General features: G+C 43.3%; 1 protein-coding gene across 8 annotated transcripts in view; it reads right to left on the reverse strand.

Annotated features, from left to right (window-relative positions):
• The window catches only part of BEND7 (BEN domain containing 7), a 48,111-nt gene extending 36,763 nt beyond the window's left edge, over positions 1-11,348 (reverse strand). The window contains exons 1-3 of one of the 8 annotated variants that reach the window (XM_064421795.1): positions 10,142-11,345; positions 9,157-9,213; positions 6,291-6,374 (exon numbers count right to left, since the gene is read on the reverse strand). In XM_064421795.1, coding sequence (XP_064277865.1) covers positions 6,291-6,374; positions 9,157-9,213; positions 10,142-10,619 — 619 coding nt within the window. In that variant the 5' untranslated portion in view covers positions 10,620-11,345. Of the gene's footprint in view, positions 1-6,290; positions 6,375-9,156; positions 9,214-9,555; positions 9,863-10,141 lie in introns of those variants that run through there. The other 7 variants (XM_064421794.1, XR_010363328.1, XM_064421793.1 and 4 more) reach the window with 7 other exon arrangements.

Raw genomic sequence — 11,348 nt, forward strand, 5'->3', positions numbered from 1 at the left:
GCTCTGGAGCCCAAGGACAGCATTTTGTTATCAGTTATTCCACTGCTGATAATTTTCACAGATAATAACCATGTAATTTAAAAATGAAAAAAAATAGATGGGGCACAGAGAAAACACAACAACTCAAATTAGTATGTCCTGTGGAAGAGCCAGCCTTCTTTTAAATGCTAAATAGAATAACAAAGCACTGGAAAAAAATAGTTTATTACATAGAAATCTGCATTATCTATCTGTGCAAAGCTTTCTAAAATAGATGCTGAGGCCTGAGAAGAGTGGTGCACACTTCAGCCTCTCTCTGTGCACATACCAGAGCTCCTCACCATTTCCAAGGAGATGGGGATGCCTCAAAGGCTGCCTACAGGATTTGCCATTTGGATACCCCATGTAAATCCCTGGGTTTTATCTGAAACCATTGAAGTTACTTGCAAAACACTAAGATACTCACAAAATGCTACTCAAATAGAACCATGGCAAGTTAGAGCCCTATTTAGGAACCTGTATATAGAGAGATCAATTGTCATAACAAAAACATATTAACAATTTTTAATAATTACTGTTATAGTTGTTTCCACGATGGCCCCTTACAAACAACCTATTTTTTTCCTACTTGACCTGACTACAATCTTATAAAACAACAAGAAAAGAAGCAAAACGCAAAACAAAGCCCTTTAATAAATGCTACACATAAACAGTAATTTCCTCAAAATTAATTTCAATCTATTTCCTTACTGAAAGTCTACAGGACATAAAAACTTCCTGTTTCGAAAGATGCAAGAATGTTTAAAATTACAAAGGAACAAATGTAAACCAGAAAACTGTTCCAGGCTGCAGTAGCATCCACGTGCTAAGTGTGCAGCTGTCTCAAGCAACAGGCCTGTAAACAACTCCAGTTAACAACATATTAATGATAATTTATTTATTGCACTCTTCGCTCCTATGTGCTGTCCATCTTTTCACTACTATGTTTATTAAACTTAATATTTCACATTGCCTACCAACACCTTGTTACATTTTCCTGAACAGTTTATCAAATATTATCATAGCACTGCAAGCAATTATAAAATTATATGTGACTGTATTGATACGTTCAATCATTAATTTTATCCCAGTATCACAGAGGTGGCAACCATGTCTGTATTAATGTGTATGTTTTAAAGTGTATAAATGGGTGAGCAGAATTAAAGTTGGACAAATGTCTGTATCTGATATCTCCTTCCTTCGACTCACAAAACCAAATAACCATTCATACCATTCATGTTCTCTTTGTCCAGTATTTTGCAATTCCTTCCTTCATTTTTAACATTTATGTTTCTCATATATTTTGAGAAATATTCACAAGATTACTTTGAAAATATAATTTTTCTATTAATTATTGTTTAATTTTATGTTTTTTGGAGAGATGAAACACCTATGGAATTTTTTCCTTTGTCGAACATACAAATAGAGAGTTTTCCTGGATCAGGCTGCTTACTGAAGTTACTTTTATCTCAGATTTCCACCTTTGTGCCCAACTAGGCTGAAATTGGTGGAGCTGTTGCGAGGGCAGGCATGGCAGTGACAGCCAGAGAAGCACATGTGAGCTGACAGCATGAACCAGGTTTGTATGGAAACAAGGCTTCAGAGGTGAGAAAAAGTGGAAGTTGAAGCATATGGCGTGAAAGCTCAACAAAAAATAATAAATAAGTGCAAAGGGTTATATAATGAAGCATATTAAACTGCAATTTATTAGATGCCATTTGAATGCTGCCCTCTCTGGAAGGGGGCCAGCAAAACTCGCCTGCTGTGTTTGAAGACTGTAAAGGGCTGATTCAGCTCAAGGAATCAGGAAGCATGTGCACACAGGGCACACGTCTCCACTGCTCAACCAGGCTGAACTCACCAAAACACCTTCTGGAATGTTACACAGTGTTCAGGTATTTCCATCAGAAACAGTTATCCTAGAAGGAAGCTCAGCATCCCTTCTCAGCAAGAACTATACCCACATCAAATCATAATTTTCAAAAATCAACATATTTTTTGGTCACTTTGTACCACAAGTCATCCTGAAACAGAAAGTTGCAGAGATCAGCATGTGGAAAACAGAGGATCCATGTGCATGATTCCTTATCAGAGCAAAGGTCTCCTAAATCATGTGGAATCTTACTGCGACTTCTCTGTGCATAATTGGAATTGGGCATCCATGTAACTAAACTGAGGGGTAAACACACACTTCCCAAAAAAGTGATCCCAGGTCTTTGCCAGCCCACAAGATTCTACACTGAAGAAAGAACACAGGCAACAACATCCTTGACAAATTAAAAACCTAAACCCCAAGTCAACGGGGAGGGCAGTGGTCATGAATGGTCAGAGGGTCACACAAGCAACACGAGTTACAGCTGGAGAATTTGACTCTGCTAAACTAACATGTGGAGACACTGAAATTGTCTAAGTTGAGGCATCTTAGCAATGCTCTAAAACATCACCTCGAAGCACTGTCCTGTGTTCATGTCACCACACAAAGCACTAGAATTAGATATGCAGGAAAACTGGATCGCCCTCAAATCAGACCTCTTACTCACAAAGCACTGAAACAGATGGTTTGATAACCCTGCCTAACTACGAGACAAACAAAGTTATTAAACCCCACAAACACTAATGTAAGCAAAGAAATTTGCAGAATCAAAACCAGGATCAGACCCTGAGACCATGCAGGCTTTTGGGGTTACTTCCCTGGAAACTGGGTCATACCAGGTGGCCCAGCCACCACTCCCACCACAAACAAAGTAAATCTTTGGAAGAGCCTGGTGAAAGAGTTTCAAAACACCCAACAGGAGAAGCCACAGAAGCCCAAGTTACACACTTTCATGCCACGCTGTGTCAGCAAAATCACTTGGGAAAGGACAAACAAGCAACTGTTCAATAAATGTATATATTAATGGGGTCATATAATTTAAAAAGTAATAATAGAAACGCATCAACTTCCCCCAGTCCTTGGAAATATCCCAGGCCAAGACCATGCCTTAGCCCCAAAGGGAAATACTTTACCAAGTTAGATCATTAGAGAACACAGATACATAAACTTTTATGCAGTCTTAATTACAGAAGCCACTATTGCAACAACCAGACTTGGGATATAATCCTATTAACAGTAACACAAGTCTGTGAAGTTACTTGTTAAGTCAACTTCTTCTCTGTGAATAAATTGCAAAGGATATAATTTCTGGGACAGAATAAATTCTTGAAATTAGTGAGTAACTTATGCATTGCTCCCCTGCTCCAAGAACACATTATTTATTTTTACCATGACACAGAGAAGTTATTAATCTGCTGCCTCCCATTTCAACAATGCGAAATGCTGTAAAATGCACAGACACCTGCATTACAGTACATTTCAGTTCCCCTTTATATCAGTCATAAACATCTCTGTTTTGGACATCTCTTCAAAACAAATGCTCCAAGCACACTGTGCGTAGCATGCAATTTTATGAAACTATAAAAGTTCTTCACTGTTAATTACACAGACAAATGTCTCATCACACATTTGATTACCAGGATAATATAATTAGTTTTCTGCATTAACCTTTCAAACACAGAGCCTGAATTTCAAGTTGAAAGTATTGTAAAAACACTCAGTCTGGAAGTATATTGTATTTCTACTTTTTTGTGTTGGTAATAAAAATATTAAGACTAAAAAAAACCTATATGGTGTGTACAAAAGATTTTTTTTTAAATAGACAGTGTAAGTTTAATCATGACTGTCCACAAGGTGTACATAGTCCCTTCAAGAGCCTGTAATACCAAGTCTGGGCTAGCAGCCCTGTGACTTTACTGAAAAAACAGAAGTCAGATCTCTTTTAAATTTCACCCATGTTTGAGGTTTAAGCATTTCACTCTGGGCTGCCTCCTCCTTCTCAGGCTGAGCAGTCTGTCCTGGTACCAGATAACTAAGCCCTTTCCTTCAAAACAAAAGACATGCCAGTCCTCATTCACAAAATATAGCAGTGATATTCCACATTCCCCTGGAACTTTGTAAAGACTGTGGTTAGCATGTCCTTCATCTACAAAGATGAGACTTCTTGTTCATCATCTTATCAGAACAAAGGACTGGGGGAGAGGACAAGCCACCACATCCCCACTCCCAACACTGCACTACATGAGAAAACTTCCCAAGCTCTATTCAGATAGCAGTTGGACTCTACACCATCAGAGGTCATATCCAGTACCATGTTCCTTTAATTGCACTGAAGCTTTCTCCAGTTTTCAGCCTACATTTACACAAAGCTGTATTGTGCCCATCTATGCTGGTGCAAAAAAGACCATCTGGGTTCATCGGGTCTTTCTTGACGTCTCATCTTTATTTTATCTGTATTTTAAACAAACTGGATTCTTCTGATTTACTCATTTATCCTAGCAGCTCCCCTCTTCTCAACAGCAGTTTTGAGCTAACCATGCTCAGCTGTGCAACAAAGGCATTTCCACATCCCATTCATCCTAAAGCTTCACTCATTTATAGACTGCCACTAACATTTTACCTTCCCTAAAGGTAATAGTTTCAATGCTGTATCATAGCATCCATTCCATACTAAAGGCTGCATTCACGCTGAGGTTTCAACTGCTGATCCCATGAATCACTTAAACTGGAGAACAAACTTGACTCTAATTCACCAAGTTGGAATAAACATCCTTCAGAGATACATTTTGGCATAAAGCAGTGAAATCAAGTGAAGCAGTGATTATACCCTGACTACACCTGATAAGGAAGATCCTTGATAGGATTCACATTCTTAAAGGTTAAATTCTGACTGACTCTGAAATAGGTGAACTTGAGGCACTTAAATGCCAGAACACTTTCAGTCACAATGAAAAGCTGGACTTACTAAAAAAGGAAAACCCAAACAAATCTAAGGACAGCACAACCAAGCCAAAATCAAGATCAGTGGGTCTGACTCGCAGCACAAATGTCAGAGCACAGACTTCTGCACATCCTTGGAGCACCTGGCTGATGCCTAATTCTTGCCAAAGCTTTTCATGACTCAGAGTTGGAAGAAAAAGCATTTCAAGTAAACCTGTGGTGGAGCTCACTCCATCAGGTTTATCAGACTTCACCAAAAGTGCTTACAGAAAATGAAATCCAAACACAAAGCACAGCAGTGGCCTTTGCTTCTCCCTGGAAATGGGTGTAGGGAAGGAATGCTTGCTCAAATGGTGAAAAGCTGAGAAGGCAGCTCCCACTCCTGTTTTAACACATCCTCCTATTCTCTCTCATTTGCTTGTGACCTCTAGAAGAGGATGTGGCACTATGAATTTATAGGAGACAAAGGCATTCTGCATGCAGAGTAACTTCAGGTGCCAATCCCCACATTTCAATGCTACTTGCTGGCTCCAGGGGGCAACACACACAGGCTACAGAAACCTTAAATCACCCCACAAAAATGTTCTGGCTCCTGGTGCTGGAAAGGAGAGGCAGACATTCCCAAGTTTCTTGGTGCAAAGGCATCTGCTTTCTCCAAAGCCTGAACAAAGTGCTCAGAGCTCAAAAAACTGGTCCCTCCTTCTTTGAATTTAGCCTGCCAAATCTTTACCAAGAGGGGCTTTATCCAGGTGAGGTCCTGGATGCAACTGGAAAGGGACAGAAGCAGGAAAGGAAGGAGCACTCTGCAGCTGAGGAGTTACACAGGATAAAAAGCACACAAGAAAGGTAAAGGTTCACTGATAGCCAGGCTCTGATATGCTGTAATACATATCATGCTGCAGACTCTATATTACTTCTGTATTTTCTTTACACATTTTCAACTGTTGATTTAATTTAATTTTGCCATGCCAGGATTAGCAGGCGAGCTCCAGAGGTGAAAGGACATTACATTAAGACAGCACATTAATCCTCTATCCCACCCAAGGCAGAAGCAAAACCAAACAAATAGCAGCTTCCTGGAAATTGAATTTCTGTTATCCAGATGTCAAAGATGTAATACCCCAATTACACAAACTATTGCCAGTGAAGCATGCCAGGGAATATGCAATGTAAATGGGGTGAGCACAGAGCTGCAAAACTGCAGAGTCAGCATCTGGCTCTCTGAGTGAGTGATAATTAGCACTGTGTGTAGACACTAATAAACATTTATGTCTGAAATTACAACTTTTAGCAGTGTTAATAAAGGATATATTGGCAATTCATAGAATAAAAGGGTCTTGAAAAGAACGTCATATTAAACAATGGCAGGCGCTTTCTGTGCTTGCACAGAGGTTTTTTCCTCCCTAATTGCAAATGGCCACGCAATGTTGCTCGAAAATTAATCAACACAAGCACATACCTAAAAAAACTGGTTGTGTTTCTTTGGTCTCCCCATTAACATCATTGCTGTAGTCAGAGATCTTATATATCTCATGATGGTAATCTGGAATGAAAAACGATAAAAAAAATTAGAATTCAAGTGATCTGGAAAAAATGAACACTGAACACATAGCTACAGTTTTACTACACAATTTATCAATATATCTGCAGTTTATTTCATGTACATCAAATTAACCACAGAAAATGTGCTCTGTATCAACACCTCCTAAAAAACCTTTGCTCACAGTGGAGAGACTCAGCTCAAATATTTCACAGATTTCAGGGAATAGCTACGCCTGCCCTAAATTACTGTGTTCATTTTCACAGCAAATTATCCCACCAGATGCCAATTATCTGGCTTCTTGCTTTACAGAAGGAAAGCAGATTTATAATGAAAACTTTACCTTCCCAGAAACCAAGGCAAACTTTCAAACTTCACCTCAGTAAGGAATCAGCAATGTACATCAGGGCTGCACTGCTCAGCTGGCTTGACTCATACTGATGTCACTGGCCTCCCAATGAAGAAAGGAGGATCAGTGGGTACTTTAGGATATTCACCTATAGAAATAATTAATGCCTCTGATGACCTGAAGAATTAGCACTGGCATCTCATATACAGAGATGTTATAAGATATTAAAAAAAAAATCACCACTGAGTTTCTATTTTAAATAGAAGTATATTTTGCTGTCAAGGTCTCTGTTGTAACACCAGGCAGGTGTTCACTAAAACCAGAGCTTTGTTTACACAGAGATAAATAGTAAATCCAAGTAAAAAAAGAAGTATCTAAAGGCAGCTCTCCTGGATGCTATTTCTGACTCTGATATTGGCACACACTCTGTCCTTCAGTAAACCACTCAAGACTGAACAATATATTCAGTGTCTTGAAAGAGCCACCTCCCCACCTCACTCCTTCCATGCCCTCCCAGTTCCCAATGCTCTCAGCTACTCCCTCCTTAAACTGGTTTTATGTTTACTTGCCTCACAAAAAGTGAGGCAGAGATTAACTCATGGAAGGGACTTTGGGAGGATTCACTTAAAAGGTGTAACACAAGTGGAGGGTGGCATAAGCAGCTCCTGCCACAAGCAGCACACCTGCACCTCTGACCAAACAGGCACAGGACTGGAAAAGTCTCCTGGAAGTAATTTTTTTGTTAGGTGCTGTTTATTTGTACAGCAGAACTGTCTCTAAGGCACAAGAGAAGGAACAACCCAGTATGTAAACTAAAATTGAGCCTAACACAGCAATTCTAGAGAATGAGAAGGGCCTGGAAAGAAAAAGAGGGGGAAACAACCACACCACAGAACTGGAGAGGTCAGCGATGAGGCGCTGCACAAAGGATTCCTCTGCTTCCCGCGTTCCTGAGCACGCCCAGCCAACAAAATGGGTAAAGGTGAAGCCTGAGATATGCCATAAAAGAAGCAAAAGCTTCTTTTATGAGACTAAACTGGCAGGATTTATGCTGCCTTCCATGGTCACTAGCTGTCCTGTTGAGCAGAGGGTGTGATGAAGTGGCTTGGTGGGCACCTAATGGCCAGCCAGTCGGGGTCTACCTGCCACACTCTGCACCTTCATCCTCCCAAGGACATCCAAGATCTGTGGAAGCAAGTAAGTGGAAACTAGGACTTAAATGACTTACAGACTCATGGTCCTCAGATATACAGATTACACCCAGTTTCTTCTCTAGCACTTACTTCCCTGTACACCCAGGTGGTCACAATATTCTTCTGGTCTGCAGCTGCTGCCTTAAAGTCACCACATCTCACCCCAGAAGTGGCTGCATTTTAGCACAGCAATGGACTTTCTCTTGATTTGGTCATTATTGATCATTGTGATAAGGTGATCAAAGTAATTTTTGGGACAGAATAAGCATTGTATGGGCACATATCAATAGCAGACTGATAATCAATTCATACAGCATAGCCTTTTCTCTTTGGTTTCCTATTTCTGCCTTGGATGTCACAGTCCAGGCACTGGAAAACTGTATCAATTTCACAACAGTAAACACTAAACTGTGACATTACAGAATAACTCCTGCAAGAGGCAAAGGCCAATTACAAGAGACAACTATTTATACATAATTATCTTTCTAATCAACTGTGATAGAAAAGAGTATCAGAGTGCAGACTCACATACAAAACCTAATTTTTATCTCCTCCATTCTCAAAGTAAAAATACATCATTTTCTCTGTAGCATATGCTTTTAGTGTAGCTTTGTATTTGACTCTCTACATCCAAAAAGGGACCACAGATAAAATATTATTAATAATGTACCGTCATAACTGGATTTACTATTACAATAAGGTTAAATAGATTGTCTCATACACTGAGGCATATCTAAACCTGTAAGAAGTGGCAACTGGGATTGGCAAAATACCTATTTCTGGCAAATACTCTTTTTACAGGCCCATTAGGATGGAAAGAAAAAAAGAAAAATTTCAGTTTTCTTCTTCCACATTTTGCTTTCACCACCTCCACGCTCCAGCCCAGTCATGCACTAACTCTGCCTCCAAGTTGGGAGCATGTTCAATACCAAAACCCCACAAACCAAACCTGTTCTCTGTAAAATTACAACCTTGGCAGTTTGCTAATGGATACAGACCTCCAGTGCATTTCAGACACGTCTGGCAAGTCCCTGCCCCTCTAGTTTTAACAGGGACCATGTGTGATGCCCCAGACCCCCCCCACCACCATACAGAAGTCATTTACAATTCCCACCAAGTGAGCCTATTTGCATCTTTGAATTTCCTTGCTTCAAAGGTAATTTTGCAGAGCACTCCTCAGACAGCACTCGTGTGTGAGTCCCCCTTTTCACCAGCGTGACATTACACCCCAGCAGTCACCTGCCTTGAACTTGGCATGCAGGACACACACAGCGTTTCATGGAGATATTCCCGTCCAATACTTGGGAACACAAAAGGAGAAACGATCTCGAATCAAATCCATCAGGGCAAAAACAGCTCACGGGCGGGAGAAGGGATAAATCCCCAACCAAAATAAATCCCTAGGGCTGGGAAGTCCACCTGTGAAAACGCCTACCAGCGGCTCTATCTTTTTTCCCCTTTAATTAAAGAAAACAACAACAAGAAGACTGAAACACAGAGCTGTGCTTCTTGCCCGACATGAATTCAGATATTTCTCCCCTCACGATCCCTTTTAAAATATCCTCTTTTTCAAAAGCAAACACACCCCGAGCGAACAAGTTACACGCCAGCGGCTCTCCCCTGCCCACGTACAATTAATTACCTGCGTGGATTTTTAATAAAGCGATCTCGATTCAGCTTTTCTTTGAAATACACGGATGTACACAGCCGAGGAGAGGAAAAAAGCCACCCCAAATACAATAAATCCACAAGAGTTGAATACTAAGGAGGTCTGTCGCTGCTCAAGTGTCATTATTTTTTGCTCTCTTCCCGATTTTATCTTTTCTCCCCCCGCCCAAGCAGGATTCACCACGAAACACGATCCAACTTTATTTTGTGCAAGGTCTGCTTGGAAAAAAATAACACGTCCACCTGAGGTGGTGGGGGGGAGGTCTGAGGTGGTGGTTTTGCAACAACACGTAACACACATGCAAAAAAATAATAATAATTAAAAAAAAAAAAAAAAAAGAGAGAGGAAACGGGAAGGGGGTGAAAGAATTAAAAAAAAAAAAAAAAAAGGCGTGCAATGGTTTCGGGGAGTTGGGGCAGAGGATTGCGGAGTTCAATACCAGAGCCGGGAGGGAGCGGCGGCCCGGGGGCGCCGGCGTTTCATAACGCCCCGCTCCCCCCGGGGCAAAAGTCGGGGCTGCCCCCGGCCGGCGAACAAAGCCCGGCCGCCCCCGCCTTACCTTCGTTGACCAGTTTAAAGCTTTGGGATTTCCTGCTCCTCTTCCTCTGGGCGAACTCCATGGTGCGGGCAGGAAGGAGCGGGGCGGACACAGGACCGAGCTCCGTCCCTCCGATCAGCAATGCACGCGGGGGTTGGGAGAGACGGCGGCTCCGGCGGCGAATAAAGGGATCCGGGACAAGTTGGCTCCGGTCTCCCCCCCGCTCCCGCCCCGAACTTTGAGGAAAAGCGGGGTGCGGCGGGGGGAGCCCCGCGGGGGCGATGCCGCCGCCTTCCCCCCCGCCGGCTGCGCGGCCGCGGCCCGGCGGCGAAGGGCGGCCCGCAATGGCTTCGCCGCCGGCGCCGGGACCCCGGTGCCACCTGCTGGGGGAAGGAAGGCGGCGGTTCCGCCGGCCGGGAGCCGCCGCCACCCCGGGGCCGGCCCGCCGCCACTCGGCCCCGCCGCGGGCTGAGGGCGAGGGGCTGAGGGGCAGCGCCATTTTGTGTCCCCCTCCCGCCGCGCTCCTCGCACACGGGCACCGGCGCTGCCCGCTCGGCACCGCGGTGCTGCCCGCGGCTCCCCTCAGGGGCTGAGCGGGGGGAACTCCTCGTGTTTAGCGGGACCGGGCCAGGGCCGGCGGGGAGGGGGTTGAAGTTGGCGTGCGGAAGCGGGTAAACCTCAGGAACTGATGGCAACACCTGTTTGTTGCCGTGTTTTACAGGGATTATCGCGGCGATGCGTCCGCTGGTGCCATGGACCGAGGCCTGGAGAAGAGCGCCGAGCCGCCAGCTGGGCTGAGCTCTGCCAAACCTGGATCGCCTTAGCAGGAGGAAGGGAGTCCCTCGGCCAGAAACTGGATCGCCTTAGCAAGAGGAAGACAGTCTCGGCTCTCCAGAGGAGCGAGATTTAGGGCGTCTGGCAGCCCTCCCGACGGTCACCGTGAGGTCACTGCAGCCATACGGCTGGCCCAAACACAGCTGAAATTAGTGCTTTGATTTATTCACCACTTGACGCCTTCAGCCACACTTCCAGTTTGCTCACTGTGCTAAATTCACTGAGGGTGGAGTGTTTTTTTTTTTTTTTACAGCCGAGAGTGCTTTTGCCTGTTGCCTGTAGAGAAAGGACCCAGGCGTTTACAGTTATGACTAGTGATAACTGCAAACACAGCTCCGATCTTCATCTTGTGTTTTACATGTAGTCAGACTGTGTTGTGACAAGGAGAAGACTG

This window comes from Passer domesticus, chromosome 5 (genome assembly GCF_036417665.1).
Source record: "Passer domesticus isolate bPasDom1 chromosome 5, bPasDom1.hap1, whole genome shotgun sequence".
NCBI classification, from domain to species: Eukaryota; Metazoa; Chordata; class Aves; order Passeriformes; family Passeridae; genus Passer; species Passer domesticus.